Below are 22,838 nucleotides of genomic sequence, written 5' to 3' on the forward strand. Positions count from 1 at the left end.
TAGGAATGTGATTAAATAATTTGGACCCTCTACATGATCATTGGGTAGTAGGTAAGGTGGGCTTAGGTTCGGTTTGGGCTCAGTTTAATATTTTGGCCATAACTTATTCATTATAACTCGGATTTGGGCTTATAATATATCGTTGGAAAGCTTTTTTAAAGCCCCATCCAACTATTCAATCATTGAACCCAGATTATGGACCAAAATAAACTGGATTAAACGTTTTTAAAAAAAGGACACGAAATTATTGATTTTAAAGGACACGAAATGAATTATTTTGGGTTTAAAGACACGAAAAGAGGAAAATAAGTTATGGTTTGGGAAAATGGGCTAGAAGTTGGGTTGGTTTATGAAATGGAAATATGGATTTAAGCACTCCAAGATTAAATACTCAACCCGACCAATAATGGCGGTAAAAGGTTGTTCATCATCGGGTTTGGTTTTGGGGAGACATTTTTAGGTGTCTACAAACCCCAAATTAACAAGTGGCCGAATAAGTAATAGGCGACTCAATAGGTTTATAAGTCACTCCTTATGTACATGTGACTCTAAAAGTCCGACTTATTAGGGTTTTTTGTAGTAGTGGCTTCAATCAACCTTCAACAGAGAAGAGAGAGACATGAACAAACCACGATCCACCACCACGAACACCATAAGACACCAATGGGGGTGGTCGGTCGTACAGATAGGGAGAGAGAGGGGAGGGCCGTGGAAGTGAGAGAGTGATTAGGGTTTGGGACTTGGTTGCTTGAGTAAAAATTAACTGACTTGTGAATTATTATTTCAATTTGAGTCATGGATCTTATTTATAAATCATATTTCTAAATAAGAGTTAATGTTAACCTCAAACTCCTTGTCCTAATCAAACTACTTTAGCCCAACACTCCAAATGGTATGTCATGATTTCATGAGGCGTATTAATGGGCCTCTTACTTGTTTGACCCAATACCGTTGTTGTGTGACCTCATAGGATCCATTATATTGGGCTTTGGACTATTCAACTATCCCTAAGATCATTTGCCATATCTAGCACCAGACAATGACAACCCTATAGAATGAATTAGTTATCTCCATAATAGCGATCCTTGATATATCTATTAATTGCACTTATCGAAGACATAATTCCTTTAATCTCCAGCCTATAATCTATAATACTTAGAGCATATGCAACATCCAGCCTTGTACATATCATGGCATACATGATTGACCCTATTGCCGAAGCCTAAGGTTTATCAATAATACGTCTCATCTCTTCTGGTGTTATAGGGCACTGAGATTTACTGAGCGTAATGCCATGAGACATGGGGAGAAATCCTCTCTTAGAGTCTTTCATCGAAAACCTGTCAAGAATCTTATCAATATAAGTCTCCTGACTTAGTCCAGTCATCCTTCGAGATCTGTCTCGATGGATCTTGATTCCCAAAATGTGCTTAGCCTCACCCAAGTCTTTCATGGACAAACAACTCTTAAACCATTCCTTGACTGACTCAAGCATTGATATGTCATTTCCCATGATTAGTTGTAAGAAATATTTCAAGCATCCCAAAGTTAACCCCCACTGTGATCATACATTTAAGTATAGTGGCGACCAAAGGGAAGGAAGCTAGAGCAAAAGAGTCGCTAACAAGTTTTAGGAACATGTAAACCGTTCACAGAGTGAAGGTTACACCCCTTCACGATCCATGAGATCGCTAACTCCATAGTGGTCTGGAACCATCACTGGACATTTGGGGATGAAGGTAAAAATTCAACCTAAGGGTGTGTTTGGATTGAAGGAAATGGAGGGAAAGGAAGGGAAGGGAAATGAAGAGACAGAATATCTTTCATTTGGATAACAAATGAGGAAGGAAGGGAATTGGGAGGGAGAGAAATGAAGGGATTAAATTGTAGGAAATTGATCCGTCCAACAATGGAGATATTTGGAAGGAAAATTCAACATTCTTCCCTCCCCTCCTCTTCTCCTCCCTCCCCTTCTTTTCCTTCCTCCTTTATTATCCAAACACAGTGTAAAAGAGATTGAATCTGCCCTAAAAATAGGCCTCTACTTTATTCTTCTCATATTCATGTGCACTTTCTGACTAGCATACAATCAATAGGTTAACCCTAAACCTGTTTAATCCATGTTGGTTGAAATTTAATGCACAAACAAGACTATTATTAGCGATCACTTGAATTATACCATATTAACCTAAACAAGATTATTAATTATCTTATTAAGCGTGATTACAAGTACAAATTTCCTTTAAACATGCATAAAAGGCGTAATCAAGCAATAACAATAATAATATCAAGCAACAATAATAAATTATCATAATAATCTCAATAAAGCATAATAATACTAGCAAGATCCTGGGCATGATACTAAAAAGATTAATAACAAATCCAAGCATGTCACTAAACATTAAAGATCAAATCTTTAGCCCTAACATGATACTAACATGAGATTAGAAAGAATAGGAAGCAACCTAAGCATGATACTAGAAACATACATGGTATTAGAAATATTAGTTAATACCCTAAACATGATATTAGGAATCATAAAGACATCCTAACATGATACTAGGAATTAAAAATAATCAAACATGATTTCTATATCAAAAGAATAATTAAATTACTTACTTGGATGCCTCGTATCTCTTTTTAATAACAAAATAAATGTGTTAGTAACTTCAAGGAAAATAATAAATCAAACAATTAAATTAAATAATTGAAATAGAGATTTAGGACCAAACCCTCAGAAATTATCAACCTTTCACGTCTAGGGCGAAGGCAACTTCAAACTTGGCTAGGTGTGTTTAGAACTTGTGAATGAGAAATATAATATTTTATAAAAATGTGTAGAAGGGCTTAGAAAGAGGGAGAAAGAATAAGCTTCGAAGCTTTTAGAGAGAAGAGAATAGAATTAGATGATTGTTAGTGATTAAAAACGGGGAGATACGACCCCCTATAGAGAAAATAGTCCTCAAACGATAGAAAAGTGTTAGAATTTAAATCGGAATAACATTAGCTCTTGTCGCGCGCGACAGAGTCTGTCGTCGTGCGACAAACCTGTCGTTTGGCGCTGGGACAATTTTTGCGGATTTTGTTTTTATCATATCTTTTGATGTAGAAGTCCAAATAAGTCATGTAATATGTCGTTGGAAAGCTCTTGAAGTATACTTTAGAACCTAATAAAAATCAGATTAAAATATTTTGTATATTAAAAGATATTATTGAAATAGTGGAAGAGTGTCAGTTTTGGATATAGTTTCATATTTCTTTCATATCTTTTTCGTTGTAGCTCAGAATTAATATTATAATATATCATTAGAAATAATTTCAAGATCTATCCAACCATATAATATTTGGATAAAAATTATGAGGCACGAAAATAATATCTGACCATATTTCATTTCGCACAGAACAAGGACTCTCAAAAAGAGAAGTTTTATTCATTTTCGAATTCTTTGATCTTATTTTTTCAAAAAAAGGATAAATAAGATCTTTTAGAAACTTATAGAAGTTTCTAATTAATCTTAATTATTTTAGGAATGAGATTAAACCTTTAGACCCTTCACATGATCATTGGGTCGTAGGTAAAATCTGGTTTGGGCCCGGTTTAGTATTTTGGCCATAACTTCCTCATTATTCATCGAAATCGGGCTTATAATATATCATTGGAAATGTCTTTTCAATACCCATCCAACTAAACCATTATTGGAATCTTATCATGGACCAAAATAAATTGGATTGGACGTTTTCCATAAATAGAGTAAGAAAAGAAATATTTTCAAAAATAAAAAGAAGTATTTTTTTTTATTAAAACAACCGCATCACAAGACTTTTAACATTTCACCATGTTCAATAATCAATGACGTGAAAGATATTAATCACCAGGTTTGGTTTTTGGGGAGACACATTTGGGTGTCTACAGTAGTATGTCATTTACATACAAGACTAAGAAAACTACGCTGCTCACACTGGATTTCTTGTATACACAAGGTTTCTCTTTGATCTTGGAAAAATCAAAATGTTTAATTGCTTCATCAAAACGAAGGTTCTAACTCCTCAATGCTTGCTTCAATCCATAAATGGATTTCTGAAGCTTGCACACTTTTCCAGTATTTTCTAAATCTTTAAAACCCTTAGGTTGTATCATATACACTTCCTCCGTCAAGAACCCATTCAAGAAGGCGGTTTTGACATCCATCTTCTAGATTTCATAGTTGAAAAATACAGAAATCGCTAGAAGAATCCGAATGGACTTAAGCATAGCTACTGGGCAAAAGGTTTCATCATAGTTAATACCATGAGTCTGTTTGTATCCTTTTGCAACCAGTTTTGATTTATGGATGTAGGCGTTTCCATCCTTGTCTATTTTAATCTTGTAGACCCACTTGCAACCAATAGGTTTTACCCCATTAGGCAAGTCTACCAGGGTACACACAACATTTTCAGAAATTGATTCCTTTTCGGACTTCATGGCCTTAAGCCATTTATTTGAGTTGGGGCTCGCCAAAGCTTGCTTGTAGGTTTTGGGTTCCTCATTCTCCAATAAGAAGATTTCGGAATCATTAGTTAACAAAACCTCAACAAAATGTTTATTTCTGATTCTGGTAGACCTATGTGGGGTAGGAGCAACAATAGAAATTTTCTCTTCAACTTCTTGAAGATTTTCACAAGAATTAGATTCAATTGGGGCGATAGGAGTCTCACTAGTCGAATTAGCTTGCCCTGTCACATAATTTGTCGAATTAGCCGACTCATGCGCCCTCGTCTCTGATGTGGTGTTATCCACATCCATTTGTTGCTCGTCTCGAATTTCTTTGAGAACCACTTTACTCCCACTTGGCTTTCTAGAGAGAAATTCCTTTTTTAGAAAGACACCATCGCGAGCAACAAACACTTAGTTATCTGCGCGATTGTAGAAGTAATACCCTATTGTCTCCTGGGATAAATTACGAAGAACATTTTTGTCTGATTTAGGGCCTAGTTTATCGCCTTGTAAATGTTTTACATAGGCTTCACATCCCTAAATCTTAAGAAAAGACAAATTTGGAACTCTTCCCTTCCACATCTCATATGGAGTCTTTTCTACCACTTTGGACAGGCTTCTGTTTAGTACTTTGGCACCTGCTTCCAATGCATATCCCTAGAACAATACGTGAAAATCAGTAAAGCTCATCATGGATCGAACCATGTCTAGCAAGGTTCTATTCCTCCTTTCTGACACACCATTTAAGTGTGGTGTTCCTAGAGGAGTTAATTATGAAAGTATTCCACAATTAATTAGATGTTCATCAAATTCTTAGGTTAAATATTCACCACCACGATCAGATCGCAGTGCTTTAATTGTTTTCCCAAGTTGATTTTGTACTTCATTATGGAATTCCTTGATATTTTCAAAGGCTTCTCTTCTTCATTAAGCAAATATAACCAAATCTACTTAAATCATCAGTGAAAGTATTGAAGTAACTAAATCCACCCCTAGCTTTTGAAATCATTGGTTCACACACATCTGTATGCAAAAAATCACTAGCTCTTTCACCTATCCCCGAAAAAGGTGACTTGGTCATTTTACTAAGCAAGCATGACTTATAGTTTTCAAATGATTCATAATCAAATGATGAAAGGAGTCCATCCTTATGTAATTTCAGGATGCGCGTTCGGTTGATATAATCTAGCCTACAATGTCATAGGTAAGTTGGGTTTGAACCATCTGTTCTATGCTTTTTATGATCTATGTTGTAGACATGGCTCGTATGATCTAATACATATAAACCATTAACCAATTTAGCACTAGCATATAATGTATTTTCCCTTGAAATAAAACAACATTTATCTTTAATTTCAAATGAAAAACATTCAGTATCTAAAATAAGAATTGAAATAATGTTCTTAGTAATTGCAAGAACATAATAACAGTTATTAAGCACCAAAACGAGTCTAGATGGGAGCTTGACTTCATAGTTTCCAATAGTAAGTGCAGCAATAGTTACTCCATTTCCTACTCGAAGTATCATCTCTCCTTTAGCTAGCCTTCTACTCACTCTTAAGCCCTGCATTTGATTAACAATGTGAGCACCACAACCGGTATTGAATACCCATGTGGAAGAGGAAGTAAGGTTAATTTCTACACCAAAAACATTAGATAACTCCTTACCTTCCGTTTTCACTGGTGTGTTGTGGGGAAACCCTGGTATGTGGCAAGACCACCTACCGCAATAGAAGCATTGGCTTCCCTCCTTCAAGTACTCCTCTTTATGGTTGATCAATAGGTTGACTAGTGTCACTGTAGAGCCTTCATCATCATGAATTGGCTTGACAAGATCAAATCCATCATGGAGTGAAAACAGAATAATGTCATGAGCAAAGTCATCATCAAATGGTCTCCCTAAGATGTCCATCCGATTGAGTAAACTAATCAATTCCTTCACATGGTTCTTAACTAACTGGCCAGGAATGAGTTTCATAGCCATTATCTTACAATGAATTTTGTAAGTCTCAAACCATACAATGTCAGTCCAAGAGTAGTATATTGAGGGATCGAATTAACGACCTCTTTAACATTTTGATCATTGATGCCTCCACTTCCTAATGCCCCAATACCACCTCGACAGATGGCACGTAGACAATTTTGCAGTTTGGTCAACTCATAGTCCTTGAACCTTATCTTCCAACAATTTGGAATAGATGCTAATATAAGATTCCTTATTTTCTATGCATCCGAAACATCTTTCGGGTGCCTATCAAGAGTGAAACCTACTGTGAATATGCTTTCAATGGGAATATAGAGTCGAGCCTCAAGCTTGTGGCTCCTAAGAACATTTCTTAGCTCTTCTTCCCATTCCCTGAAGTTTCTGAGATTTAGCCTTGTTTTCAGTTTGGTTGGCAAGTTAGTGTTGTCGTTCAAGCTATTCATCTACAAACAAAATCAAAATGAGTTAAAATTCAATAATTATGTTTAATAAAATTGAAGTACCATTGTAGACACCTAAAAATGTCTCCCAAAAACCAAACCCGATGATAAACAACCTTGCACCGTCATTATTGGTCGAGTTGATTATTTAATCTTTGGAGTGCTTAAATCCATGTTCTATCCAATACATTTCTGTAGACACCCATTTGTGTCTCCCCAAAACCAAACCCAGTGATGAGTACCTTTCGCGTCGAATCATAATCGAATGAAGTGAAAGTGTGGAAAGTCTAGTGTTGCGGATAGTTTTAATTTCTTTTCTCTTCTCTCTGTTTTTGAAAAATTATTTTAAGAAAACATCCAATCCAGTTTGGTTGGTCCATGATATGGGTGCAATAATAGTGTAGGTGGATGGGGCTTGACAAGAGCTTTCCAACGATATATTATAAGCCCAATTCCGATGAATATTGAGGAAGTTATGGCCAATTTACTAAACTGGGCCCGGTTTGAGCCTTATGTACGGCCCAATGATCTAGGGGAGGGCCTAATAGGATTTATCATTCTTAATGCAATTAGGAATGGTTTTAGTCTTCTAGATTCTTCTAGAAGGTTCTTTTCATTCCTAATTCAATTAGCATTGATAAATTGACTTTTGTTGACTTTTCAGAGTTTTAATTGAAATCAAAAAGCATTTTCGAGGAAAAGATACGATTTTATCCTCCAGTACGGCAAAACTTATCTGATTTTCAAAAACGAGTCAAAAACAGGCCTGGCGCCTGACTCCAGGCATTGGCGCCTGGCGCCAGCCATTGGCGCCTGGTGCTAGCCATTGGCGCCTGGCGCCAATAAGCTGGTGCTGGCGCCAGATCTGTTTTGTGTGCCCCAATCTTGTTTTACGTGCGCCAAGTGCTCTGTTTTGATATATTATCTTTTTGGCTGATTTCTCTATAAATAACGTATTAAAAACTTCGTTTTCATTCACCTACAATTAGTTTTTCATTTGCAATCATTAATTCTCTAATTCTCTCTTAATCATTCACCAATTCTCATCAAGTTTTCTTGATTATTTCATCTCTCTCTTTCACTTTTCTAAACTTTGTTTTCAAATACAAAATTCCGCATTCACAAGATCTAGAAACACCTAGCCATATTCGAAGTTGTCTTTGCCCTAGACGTGAAAGGTTTAATTTCTGAGGGTTTGGTCCCAAATCTCTATTTCAATTATTTAATTTAATTGTTTTGATTATTATTTTCCTTGAAGTTACTAACGTGTGTATTTTGTTATTAGAAAGAGGTACGAGGCATCAAAGTAAGTACTTTTAATGGTTTTTTATTGATGTTATGATGTAGAAATCATGTTTATATTGTTATTATGATATTCCTAGTATCATGTCTAGGGTATTTTTAATATTAAATATGATTGTTACGATGCTTCCTATGTTCTTCCTAATACTTATGATTTTTAGTATCATGTTACGGTTAAAGATTTTATTTTTATGCTTAGTGACATGCTAGGGTTTGTTATTAATCTTGTTAGTATCATGCCTAGGATCTTGCTATGCTTTAATATTAACATGAATATGATTATAATTGTTATGATTTATGATGATTATGAATATTATTATTATTATTATTATCTTGATGATGATTATTATTATTCATGTTTATTCTAATGATGATTATAATTTATTATGATTATGATTTTTATTATCATGATATTATTTATTATGTTGCTTGATATTTATTTTTATTGCTTGATCACACCTTTTATGCATGTTTAAAGGGAATTTGTACTTGTAATCACGCTTAATAAGATATTTAATAATCTTGTTTAGGGTTAATTGTGATTATAATTTCAAGTGATCGCCAATAATAGTTTATTTGTGCATTAAATTCAACCAACATAGATTAAACAGGTTTAGGGTTAATCCTAATGATTGCATGTTAATCAGAAAGCGCACATGAATACGATCAGAATAAAGTAGAGGCCTATTATTAGGGCAGGTTCAATCTCTTTTAGGTTGGATTTGTACCATCATCCCCGAACCCTTATTTGGTTCTAGAACTTATGGAGTTGACGATCTCTTGGATCGTTAAGGGGGTGTAACCTTCATCCTATGAACGTTTTACAAGTTCCTAAAACTTGTTGGCGACTCTTTTACTCTATCTTCTTCCCTTTTGGACGCCACCGTACTTTAGTGTATGATCACAGTGGAGTTCAAGATAGGGGTTAACGCTTGAAATTTATTCCCTACAATTTCATAAACCAATCCATTTCCTAGCTCATTTCTCTAAACCATAACTTGTTTTTCCTCTTTTCGTGTCCACATCGGAAAACCGAGAGAAACTGAATTTTTGGCCTAATAATTTTGATCCAATTATTATTTGGTTGGATAGGCCTTGAAATAAGCTTTCCAACCATATATCATAATCCCAATTCCAATTTAAAACGAAGAAGATATGAGCCAAACACTAAACTCGGCCAAAACCGATACCCTTCTACTAAAACGGCTATATCATAAAATCTACAATTTTTTTTGCCCTGATTCTAATTGGTTTGGAATATAAACTTGATAAGCTTTCCAATGATATATTATATGCCATATTCCAAGTTACGTATCAAAAGTTATGATATTTTTAAAAACGCATAAAAAAAACTGGAATTGTCGTGCAGCAGCAACATTGCCGCGACGCGGCAATATTTGACGTGGCACGGCATATAGCACCGTGTCACGACATTCTTTACCGTGTCGCGATGCATATACCGTGACATGGTGCTTTTCTCGCGTCATTTCCACATGCTTTTTTCACCGTGACACGGTGTATTGTACCGTGCCACAGTGGACTTTGTCGCGTCACGACAATCTGTACTGGGCAATCTGTACCGTGTCGCGGTACACATACCGTGACACGGCGCTTTTTCGTATCATTTCCACGTGTTTTTTTCACCGTGACACGGTGTACTATACCGTGCCACGGTAGACTCTGCCGTGTATCGTAATTTTTTCGTGTCTTTTCCATGTAAACCTTTCATGCGTTTTACTCCCGTAGGTTAAATATTTCCCGCGTCACTCCAAAAACCGCCGCGTCACACAAGAATTTCCCGTGTCACGGCACATTTTGCCGTGTCGCGGCAGTTTTTGCCGTGTCGCGACAACCTTTTTAGGTTTTTTTTTTATCTTTTTAGGGTTCCGTGTATTCCCTCTACTCATTTTCCCTATAAATACCCATCCTTTCTACAATTCGGGGCACCAAATCCTGCTCTCTTTATCTCCTTTACACCAAAAATCATTCTATTATCTCTCTCCCATATTCTAAGCCTTAAACCTATATTCCTAATTACACCATTCTTCCCTTAAGCACTCCAAGGAGTCTATACTTAACCCGAGGTTCCGTCCTTAAACCAAGGCGTGAAAGGTATAATTAACTTAGGATTGGACCAAATCAAACCTACATTTATTTAATTTATTTCATTTGATTTATATTTTTTTTATTGAAGTTACTAACAATTTATTCATGATGTAGCAATTTTAAGGAACGCGCAAAATGTGAGTAATTAATTAATTTAATTACTTATTTTATTTTTAATATTGCTAGTATCATGATTTGGTTATTTTATATTTGATTTGACTAACGATATTATTGTAAAATTGCTTCCAATATTAATGTTTATTTTATTATTATTATGATCACTATATTGCATGTTTAAAGGGAATATGCATGTAATTGAAAATCACGCCTAATAAGATAATTTGGACAACCGGTTTAGGTTCCTTCTTAATCTTGCTGTTTAATCAAGTGATCACAATATGTTAGAATTATGTGTTGCATTAACGTTCAACCAATTTTGCCTAATAATAGATTGGAGTAAATTAAATATTTGTTTGTATGCCTTTGAGATCGCAGGAATCACTTTTCACTATAAGAATCGAGTAGAGGCCAATACGGGCGAATGTGACTCCATGACTCACTTAGTACCATCATCCCCGATCCTCCTTTCGTGGTTCCGAACCATATGGAGTTAGTAATCTCATGGATTATGAATGGGGTGTAACCTTCACGGGTCAATCGTTGTTGCCTTCGTTGTCCTTTAATCGTGGTTGCCTTAAATGATCCGTGAACGGTTTACAAGTTCCTTAAAAATTTGTTGGCGGCTCCCTACTTTGCTTTGTCCCTAATCATTGTCCCTAATCGTATATGTCAATTCCTACTTCCTAAGAGAGCCAAGCATATTCACAACATGCTTTAACGTAGGCGCACTTCGAGCGACGCCTACAACCATAAGCGAATTAAATTGGTAACTAGGCTACAACCATATGTACCTACGCCTCTCTCTCTCTTCCCTGTTTCCGTACCCATTTTGTTGCGGCCGCGCTAAGGAGTGAGAGGCCGCGCCTTTTGAGGTCTCTTTTGGATGTCTAACTAACTTCCCCTTAGTTAGTTTTACTATATATAGATTTTTCTTCATTTTCTAAATTGGGCCCCACTCATATTCACAATTCATTTGAATTTCAAATGAATTTTCAAATAGTAAAATTTGAATTTCAAATAGAGTTGTCATTTTAAATGTAAATTTAAAGTATCATAACTTTTTTCTTTTTAAATTTTTTTTGATGTTCAATATTTTTAATTTCGATTGTTCTGTTGTCCATTGATTTATTTTTTTTTATTTTTTTTTGTTTTGTTTTTCTTGCATATACTCGATTATTTTTTACGTTCACTCAAAATTTGTTTGGGTTTCATGTTCTTCAAATTAATCATTCTTGAATTCTTCACATGTCTAGCTGGGTTTTTTTTTTTTTTTTTCCTTAAGAGTTGGGTTTCATATTCTTCTTTCATATATATGGAGTATAATTCATTGAATTATATAACCCACGGGAAAAAGACTAATCGTTGTTGAACTTGGATAATTAATTTTATGCAGTACAATGAAGGTTAACTACTTGATGTATTTTTTTTCTAATTTGTAAAATATTTGTCTTTTCTTTCATCTTGTCTTCCATTACTTAATTGTTTGTTGGCTCCATTAAAATTTAATTTGAGTGTAGATTTTTTTTAGAGTGTTGAAAGTTAAAATCTTAATAATTAAATAATCAGATTTATGGGACATAAATATGCCAATAATGGTTGACATTATTATTTATCTGAATTATTAAATATAGAAGAAACACTATAATGTCGAAAATGGTTGAAATATTAGAACATTGAAAGTGGAAGAAAACCCCAAATATGTCGAACACTCTAATTTCCTAATTAATTAGTAACCAAAACAAATTTGTTTGTAAGTAAAAGAATGAATGATGTTGCATTGAACAATAAATAATGATTTTCACAATAAGTTAATGTGGTGAATATCTTGTAATCTTGGTTACTTGAGTACTGATAAATTACTAATTTGCCAATTTGGTACCGGGTTCAAACTCATTCTTTTAATGCCATTTTTTCATTCTCCTTAATATGAATTTTATAATCGTCCACAAAAAATAGTAACAAAAGATGAAAAATATAGTAACCGAAATTATATATCTTTTAATAAAATTACATTTTTTTGGAAACATTTTATGATTCAAGAAAGAAGTCGAAAATATGTAGTGATTTGACTATGTGTAACCCATAGTGATTTGATTCAAAATATATGTGTGTGTGCGCTTTATTATTATTATTATTATTATTATTATTATTATTATTATTTTTATTATTTGAATCAAACCCTCAAATGTATGGATTATTAAACCTTATAATACTTTATTATAGTAAAGTAATGTTGATTGTTAGTACTGATAGCGACCTTGATTCTATGTTATTGCTTGAAATAATTTATGGCGAGAGAAATATTGAAGCATTTGTGTTCTAAATGTATACATTGAAAGTCCATCGCTTGTACAATGTAATGTAATCATACAATGAATGAAAATTATTATAAAAGTACTTGAAATTATGTTTAAGTAAATTCAATCAAGTAATCAGCAAAATAGAGTGTCACAAGAACTTTGTAATTATTTTGCTTTTTTTTGTATGTTTAAAATTTTTTCTAAATAAAGAAATTTCAAAATATACACATAAATCGGTAACAAAATTTACAAAAACAATCTTTTGAAATAATCCATCCTATATTACAACCAAATACATATTCATGAAATTGTGCTTTTCTAGTAACAAGATACATATACGGAGTTAAGGAATATCTAATACTGATGTTAAATACTCTATCTTGTTCTAGAGTATTAAGGGGTTGCCCTTCGAGTTACCGATTTTAAAGATTGATAACCTTGCCAACATAACAACACAAACAATAAGGAAGCTTTCCCAAGCAATAAGGAAGCATTTTAAACAAACAATGACACTTAGCTTGATAATTTTATGATTGTATCCAACACTTATTTATTTTTATACTGCTACTTTATATATACTAAAATTATAATCTATACATTTTTGGTGTGATTGAAATTTTTATAGTAACCATAACGACTTCATAATAAAAACTTTTACCACCAAAAAAAATAAAAAAAATAAAAAAATTCATTTTAACCACCAAAACTTTTAAAAGTTTTATTTTACCACCGAAAAAAATAAAAATTATTTTTTTTTACCACTTGTCATGAAAACCTAACGGAATTTTAAAATTCTTTCGATTTTCGTGTCAAACACATGGTCTTTAGGGGCTTTGTTCCTTTGGTAACAATTTGAGGTCATAATTGACAAAAAATGACCGAAAATGCTTCTTTTTGCATGTTTAAAAATACCGCGATCTGCATGAAACACGCTAAACGAGGTATTTTTGATCATTTTTTTGTCAATTTTGATCCCAATGGGCCAAAATCCCCCCCCCCCCCAAAAAAAACCTATGAATGACTGTTTTGCGTGCGAAAATCGAAGAATTTTATTTTAAACCGTTAGATTTAACAGTTTTCATGAATGTAGATGGTAAAAAACAATTTTTAGAAATTTTTTTGGTGGTAAAATAAATTAAAAGTTTTGGTTGTAAAAAACAATTTTTTGATTTTTTTTGTGGTAAAAGTCAAAATATCCTAAAAACTATAGTAAGGTTAATATTGTCCAACTTTATAATTTTTTCGAAAATATATCGATATGGATGTCTATAGAAATTGCTATTTTTGTAATAATTTTTTGATTTGTAGGTTTTCTTTAATGCATTTGTAGTTTGTACAGTGTACATACCTCTTCATTAATGATGCTGACTAGGACACTATTATCTCTAGTAACAAATTTGTATTTTTCCCTCTCATTTTTTTAGTAACAAGATTGTTATTAGGCGCCAATGAAATTCTTCACGCCTATTTTTGCTAAATGGCGCTTAAAACTAATTTATTTTCCCCCTCATTTTCCCCTTTCATTTTTGTAACTAATGATGAGTTGTCAATTGTATGTGGACCACACATACAATAGTTGTATATTAGAGGTGATTAACATTGGCCCAATCCGATCTGTCCCGAAAATAGGGCGGGTTTGGGCAAGCCTAAAAATGCAATTTTAGTTAAAAAGCCCGAACCCGGCCCGAAACAGTTCGAAAAGCCTGTTTTGGCCCGACAAGCCAACAACTTTTTTTTTTCGGGTTTGGGCATGACAAATTATGTTTAGGCCCGACCCGATTTTTTTTATCACCTCTATTGTATATGTATCATCTTTCTTTACATGCCTATTTCTCTTTATTATGTGAGTAATAAATACTAGAAATAGGCATGTAAATAAGGGATGGAGGGAGTACCTTTTTTTTAGGGTACCCCACTTGCTTTATCATTCTCTATTATAATCTCTCGTCTCTTAATATGTGTGTCTAAACTAAATGCATCAACTAAATAAAAAAAAGAGAAAGTACAAAAAAAAGGAAAAATATTTAGTTGTTATTTATAATGGGTGAGCCCCGGTTTCTCTTCTTGAGAAACATTGAATGTTTCTCTATGGCAAGGATCGATTGTAAATAAAAGCACGTATATTAATATTTTATTATATTTTTTAGTTGCTGAGTCACCCCTTTTCATCCCTCCCTTCTTCCTCTTGTAGTCATGCTTTCCTTCTTCCTCTTGCAGTCATGCTTTCCTTCTTCCTCATCCTTCCTTCTAAACACAACAATGGCAGAATTTTTACGAAGATCTCAAACAACAACCCAACACCACAACATACACAAACCCTGACCCCCCATTCAGCGGCCGTTTCCGACGACTCTGCCGTTGAATTCTACAAAAACCCCAAGGAAAAAGTGAGAAATAAAGGGCATTGTTAACCTTATCTTAGAGGGTAGGTATTTTACGTTTTCTTGCGAGCTTTCCCTCCTCTATTGAAATTGCTACATACTACCTTAAGAAATTGAAAATTGATGATTCTCGATTAACAATAGATTGTGAAATTGAATTTTGATATCTAAGTGAATTTAATTTCGATCAAAAAATTCAATCAAACACATTGAAATTGATTTTCGATCAAAATAACTAGTACTATAATCATCTTAAACTCAAAAGTTGTTCAATGGTGGAGGGAGGGGAGAGAATACACAATACCTGCTTCAAGCCTTCAATGGAACAATGAATTGTGAAAAAGGAAAGAAAAATTGAAAATGTCAAATTTATCCTTATTTTATAAGTTAAAAAGACAATTTTAACCTCATGAGATACATTTCATGTTTATCAAGAAGGGAAACAGGAAATTACCCATTTATAACCTAGTTAGATACATAGTACTTCCTCCATTTTATTGCACCATGAGAGATTTCACGCTTGCCAATGCATTTTTTTAACTATTAATATCTTCAATTATACTTTTGTAAAATTATAAATATTTGATATTTGAAAAGAATATTTTGAGACGAATCTAACTAGATCCCACATGACTATATTTTTCCGAATAAATAAATCATAAATGATGGTCAGAAGATTAAGTGAATAGTGTAAAATTCCTAATCTATTAACTAGTAACTAGTACTAAAACAAAACATTGCTGACATCATCTCTCCTCAAAACTTATACGTGTCGTTTTCTTATGCAATTTTTTCCGGCCTAAAACTATTGATGATGTCATTTTTCTGTGATGTTTTTTTTTTAAAAAAAAGGTTTTTTTTTTTTTTTGGTACTTCCTAAACAAGCTAAGTAAATTCTTTCAATAACTTTTCTCTAGAAAATCGGAATATAGTAAATTGAATAGCAACAGTATTGATTTCTTTTGATTTAAAAATCTATTATTCCTTCTGCTCAATTCCTTAACGCTAATATTCAAACATTCAGAAATTTCTTGAAATACTAAAACTATATTCCTTTCAAGAAATATCCTTCAATAAATTTATGGCAAAATTAAAATGATTCATTGTATATACGAATTCTACACTATTATTTATTTTTTTGTTAAAATCGTGCAAGATAATCTAATGATGCAATAAAATAAAAACGGAGAAAGTATATCATCACCCTTAAAATAACTCGTACTCCGTAAGTCCGTATCATTCACGAATCCGTAAACTGTGCTTACGAAAAAAACTGTACAAATTCTCAGTACACTAAACAGTGAACACATTCTCTCTCTACGCTCAACTCAATTCAGGCTGTGATCATACACTCAACTCAATTCTACATTCTGTGCGTCATCAGTCTGCCAACGACAACGCCTCCCTCGACTTCCTCCGCCTTCACAACCGTCAATTATCTTTCTAAATGAGGTGACAAACTTCTGGTTTGAATTGTCTACTCCATAATTTGTTAATTGCTTTCCTTGTTTATTTGATTGTTTTTGTTTGATAAGAATGAAATTAATATGGATTGTTTGGATTTTCACGACCTTTTCTTGATATTTGAGCTTTAATGTGATTTTCTTGGGTAATTTTGGTTTTGTGTAAAGTTTGTCAGCTTCGATGGTAAAGTGTTGAAATATCTAGGGTTTTTGATGTTCATTTGGTTCCAATTTTTCTGCAAATGCTTCTGTAATTGAAAATTTCATGTGAAGAAGGATCTAAATGGTGTAGTTTGGTTTGAATTTAACCCCATTCTGGTTGGATGATTTGATTTATGTTTTTTAGGAAGTAGTTTTTATAATTTGTACTCTGTTTTTGCGAATTTCATTTGTTTTTGTTAGAAGATCGATTATAATATATGGTTCTTTTACTACTTTCCTAATACGAGTAGTTACATAATGCATTGACTCATTGAGCACCACTAACATTAGCTTCTTTTTTTTTTGTTTTTTTGTTTTTTTTTTGTTTTTTGTTTTTTGTTTTTTGTTTTGTTTTGTTTTGTTTTGTTTTTTTTTTTTTTTTTGAGATCATAAGTTAGTCCATTACAATGTATCGAACAATCTATAACCATGTCGGAGTGTCAAGGATCAACATGGGTAATTGGATACTTTCATGGCTAGCCTTCTTGTTTTTGTTTATGTTTTCCTTGTTTGATTAATTAAATAGTAAGTGGGAAATATGTAAAACATTGTGATTATCTAGTATATTAAGGGTGTGCATAATTTACTTGATATTCACTAGTCTAGACCTATCTTATTTTATCTGAACTTATTTGAACCTACTTGAGCTTATCAAAACTTATTAAGCATTATATTAGTTGTAATTTAAGTACCTAGGGTCGATCATCCAGAAGAATGGTGACATTGATCAAGACGTGACCCACAGGATTAAGTCAGGGTGGCTTAAATGGAGAGCGGCCACGGGAGTGCTATGCGACCGCAGCATTCCCTTAAAGTTGAAGGGAAAATTCTACAGGACTGCCATAAGACCAGTGTTGCTCTATGGTACAGAATGTTGGGCTTCTAAGAAAGAGCATATTAAAAAGATGGAGGTTACGGAAATGCGCATGTTAAGGTGGATGTGTGGAAACACTTTAAGAGATAGAATCAGAAATGAGGTTATTCGCAAGAAAGTAGGTGTGGCGGGCATTGTAGATAAATTAAGGGAAAATCGTCTGCGTTGGTTTGGACATGTAAGACGGAGACCCGAGGGTGCACCGGTGCGAAGAGTGGAAGAGTGGGACCATGGAGGGATTAAACGAGGAAGAGGGAGACCAAAGATGACTTGGTTGGAAGGAGTGAGGAAGGATATGAAGTGCATGGATTTACGTGAGGATGAAGTTTTGGATCGTAAGGGATGGAGGAGAAAGATTTATGTTGATGACTACACGGAATAATCAAATTTGGTTCATGTTAGCCGACCCCACTTTTGGGATTAAGGCTTTGATTGATTGATTGATTGATTGATTGATTGATTGATTGATTGTAATTTGAAATGTGGGTGACCCTTGTCAAAACTTTTTTTTTTTTAATTATCTTATTTGATTTGATTTTTCCTTAAATGAGTGAAAATAAGGTGGACAAAAATCATGTTTAAAAGTAACATTGTAGGTTTATGAAGTTTTTTTTGATAAAGTATGTAAGGAACATGTATAACTTTAAGATTATCTGGCTTATTATTAATAGCTTCCGTTGATTACAACAACGTATTCCAAGATATAACTCCATTTTGGTTGAAGGACAAGGGGAGGGTGAAAGGGCTAGATGCATACTACCTATATGATATATAGCAAGTAGATTTTCATGTATTGACTATTGCTCCAATACTCAATGACTCTTTGTTATCCTTTAATGATTCATTCCTATTTACCCTATTACTTCTTTGGTTCCAAAAATATTGCAGTATGGGGCAGGGCAAAAGTTTTAAAAAATTGGGTAAATTGTGAGAAAGGACTACAAAACCCTTGTGAATTTCCTATAAAATCCAAGTGGGTAAGGAATCTAGGAGTTATTTTTTTTTTTTTGGACAGAAGAATCTAGGAGTTAATTGACATAAGGTTATATATATATTAGATTGTGAAAGGAAGTAATAGTTTTTTTTTTTTTTTTTTTTCAATGATGCTCTATTTGCAAAACTTTTGTAAGTAAATGTAATATTTATGGAACAACTATAAACCAAAAGTCAAAAAATAGTGAATCTTTAATTCACTTGCGAACTAGGTTAACAAAGGGAGGTACAATAATGTGAATGAGGAAGGAAACTAGAAATGAGAATTTCTCATTGTTAAAAGCCTAGGGTTACACAGACTATATCCAATATGATCTTGAAAGTTACAAGACTTACAACTCATAAAAAATGAACATAATCTTTTCTTTATTTATAAAGATAATATATTTTCATAAAAGATTATACCCATGGAACTATAATAAGATAATCATAGAGATATTGTAAAAAACATTAAGAAAGAGCTTAATGTATTCATCATGCTCTTGAAATCTAAAAATTGGATTTAACTAAGGAAGTTGAAAGTTTGAAACAATTAGACAATTTTATTTTTAAAGAACTTGCAGATTTATCGACCTATATTATTGTTTCTATTATGTTAGATTTGGAAAAATGGTTCTGCATGTTTAATAGAAAGTCAGATCTATAACATAACTCTTATGTTTTAATGCTTATCATTCCCTGATTTTTGCGTGTGCCTTGTAAAAATTCTTAGCCATGTTACCCCCTCCCCCTCCCTCTCCCCCTCTAATATGAATATTGAAGACTAAATTTTGGAATATTTTTCTATTTTATATCTGTTATTGTGATGTACTGCTAGCTGTTCTGTTACTTGTTTTGTCAGCATTCAGGGAGATTAAGGTCTCTGTAAGTCTTTGCAGAAATAGAGTTCCAAGTAATTCTCCTGACTATGGGGCTATCTTCATGGCAAGCAACTCCACCAGGAAAGAATGTTTTGAAAGAGAAATCTTTGGTCTTCCATCTGAATATGCTGATTTTGTGATGAAAGTTAAGAATGGGATGCCTTTGTTTCTCTTTGATTTTCAAGAGAGAATGCTTTATGGGGTTTTCGAGGCAACCTCTGATGGTGCGATGAATATAGTCCCTGATGCATACAGGTCAACATCAAACAGGAAGTTTCCAGCACAGGTGTCTTTTGTTTCCAAGATCACACTCATATCCTACATTTTTTTTAAAATTCTATAATCTCATTTAAATATTTCTGTTATATCCTAAATTCTTTGGTAGTAAACCCCATAATTCTTTACCCCAGGTTCGCTTCAGTACATTTTGGCACTGTGATCCTCTTCCAGAGAACGTTTTTGGTGATGCGATAAAGGAAAACTACTTCAAACAATTCAAATTCAATCTTGGTTTATCCAGAGATCAAGTATTCTCACTCCCTTTTTTTCCTCACTGTTATTGTCTTTCTGTATTCTAGTGCTGACACCATGCATCATTCTAGTTTTATGAATATACAATCAATTATATATTTCAACATTTTTCACTGGTTGAAAAATTCTAAGTAGCAATCCCGTGTCTGCCAATGTATACCACTTCGTGCAACTTTGCATGAAAATATATCTACAATTTCATGCATTTTTTTCTCTGAAACAAAGCTGTAAAGGACTTCTATCATGTTCGTTTAGTTTCACTTGCTTCATTCTTAGCTATTTCAATGTTTCTAATAAATTATGGATTATCTTGATATTTCATTATTGATTTCTGTTTGGCTGTGCTCAGGTTACTGTTATTTTATTTTATTATTATTTATTTAATTTTTGTTTTGTGGTTATTGGAGAATGATTTATGTACTAGTCACTTGGATTTTATAAAATGCAGCCATTGATTATTACTTTATATTAGTGTTTAATTTGCAGGAAGTAATATATCAAATTGTTTAATGTGTTGGTGATTGGGGGTAATCAGTGAAAAGAGAACTTAGTATTAGTGGAGTACATATATTTTTGGTGATTTGGGGGTTACGCCCAGTTAGCAATCTTAGGCTTCTTAGCATTGCCACATTACCCATCTATCTTATTTATTTATATTATGTATGCTTTAAAAATGCAGGTAGGAAGGCTCCTATTTCTGTTTGAGAAACGAATGCTCAAAATACCTAATCCTCCTGTGAGGGAAAGAAAAAATCAGAGTAGCAGACAAATAGAAAAATCTATGGTGGTACACCCTAAATCTGTAGTAAATCTAGAGCTATTAACAGAGACACCACAAGAATCAATTCCAGAGAAAACAGGCAACTTGGATGCTCCTGATCATGGAAATGCAACTCACCTTGATGACTATATACCATTGCCTTCAATAGAACCTGAAGAAATTGAAGATCCTTCTGAAGGATTCCTTTGTGGTGCTGATTTATCTTCCTTATGGCCATTTACAAAGGTTGGTGGTACAGATGGTGACAAGCAGGTTGATGATGATACTAGGTGTCTTGTTCAGGGTGGGTGGGATTCAGACTATTCAAAGCCAGCCAGCTGTTCATCAGGACCTAAAATAAGTATACCACAAGTAGACCACAAGAAAATTGATGATTCCAGTGGCTTGCAGGTTCAGGGGCTGTACTCAGACAAGATGAGAACAAGTGCATTTCTACGATTGTCGGGGCTAGGGAAAGTGTTGGGGAAGGAACGTCATTGTTGTAGTAAGGTGGACAATCTGGGGGATGTACTGAAAGGACTGGACGAGAGGCATAAAATGTGGAAGTGCAAAAGCAGCATTGAGAATACTTCCAGGATTAGTGTGTTTTCTCGATTGAGAAGAGATGTTGGAAAGGCACCGGAAGGTGAGAAGAAATCCATGGATGTAGCAAAAAAAATTAAGTCTCAGAATTTGAAGCGCAAGAGTAGTTGCAGTGTCAAGATCAGTGAAAAGGATGACGATTACTTACCAGGAAATCAGCAGGGAAAGGCATTGGAAAGCCATAGTAAAGTAGTATTATCCGATGAGATGAAGTCCATAGACATTGTGAAAGATTTCATTAGTCAGACTTTGAAACACAAGATTAGTTCCAATGTCGAACATCCTGGGAGAAGATTGAGGAGTAATTGTTCCAGAAAAAGATCAAAAACTAGGACTTCTAACAGTTCCTCTAGTGTAGCAGATCATTCTGAGGGAAGTTCTGTCTGCACAATTAACAGTACATGCCATGAAGATGTATGACGACTGAATGCTGAATATGAGTTTAACTTCTGATCTAGTGTGTAATATAGTTTTTTGTTTTATCTCTAACATGAGTTGTGAAGCTGGGTGCTAAGTTTAGTCACTGTAAACTAATGCACAAAATTCTACGTTAATCAAATTTCCCTGGATTTTATTAATTCGGAAAATTCTGTCATTGAATTTCTACTGCAGAGTTCACTATGCTTCTCAATTTATAAGGTCTGCTTTGATCTGGATTTCAAGGAGTACTAAAACGGAAATCTGTTGATATCATCCTTTCTCTCAAATGTATATGTGTCACATGAAAAATTTTCCCGCCAAAATCACTTATATATATATATATATATATATTTATTTTTTTTTTGAGGAATTGGTTATTTTATTTATTTATTTTTTTGAATAGTTGAGGAATTGGTTATTTATTTATTTATAATCATTTTCATTTAATCTTTTGATTGTACCAATTTATAAATAAATAAATTTTATTTTTGGTTGAAATAAATAAATTGATATCTAGAAATTGGCTTTCATTTTTTATATTTGTTACTCATGTAATTTATGATAATTGCTGCATATCTTTTATGATTTAACTTATAAGTATATACGAGAAAATAAATAATAGAAATAAGTTATTTTATTTCAATAATTTTTAAAATCTGTACATCATTACATCGTACGGGTCTAATCTAGTTCTTCATTATTTTGCCAAATTATCAATATTAGTTTTGATTGACCAAATCAAACTCCAAAATCTCTTGAATGACTTTCTATCAGCCTTTTATTTTTGTGATCTAATTTGTGATAATGTATTCTTTTACTTCTAAACAATTTATGGAAAAAATTGTGAGCGTATAATTGTGGACCTGAGTATTGCACATGGCAACCCACGTTTTGTTGAATGTAGCAAAGGTTATTATATAAGGATGGTTATTGCTTATTTTAATGATTAAATGAGGATGGTCATTGTAAACGATTTGCTCAATTGGTGTTAAAATATAAATCCAAATTATTGTCCAGCTAGGTTTG

At 33.4% G+C, this 22,838-nt stretch overlaps 1 protein-coding gene across 2 annotated transcripts; it reads left to right on the forward strand.

Moving 5' to 3' along the window:
* The first annotated feature begins 16,354 nt into the window (after nt 1-16,354).
* LOC145641888 (uncharacterized) lies at nt 16,355-22,378 on the forward strand. 2 transcript variants are annotated; one of them, XM_081692912.1, is made up of 4 exons: nt 16,355-16,559; nt 19,480-19,784; nt 19,909-20,025; nt 20,709-22,378. In XM_081692912.1, exons 2-4 carry the CDS (start codon nt 19,560-19,562, stop codon nt 21,810-21,812), a joined length of 1,446 nt encoding a protein of 481 aa, XP_081549038.1. In that variant the 5' UTR covers nt 16,355-16,559; nt 19,480-19,559; the 3' UTR covers nt 21,813-22,378. The 2 variants fall into 2 exon arrangements, with proteins under 2 accessions (XP_081549038.1, XP_081549037.1); XM_081692911.1 differs by having other exon boundaries at nt 19,517-19,784.
* The last annotated feature ends 460 nt before the right edge of the window (nt 22,379-22,838 follow it).

This window comes from Chenopodium album, chromosome 8 (assembly GCF_948465745.1).
Source record: "Chenopodium album chromosome 8, dcCheAlbu1.1, whole genome shotgun sequence".
Lineage (NCBI taxonomy): Eukaryota > Viridiplantae > Streptophyta > Magnoliopsida > Caryophyllales > Amaranthaceae > Chenopodium > Chenopodium album.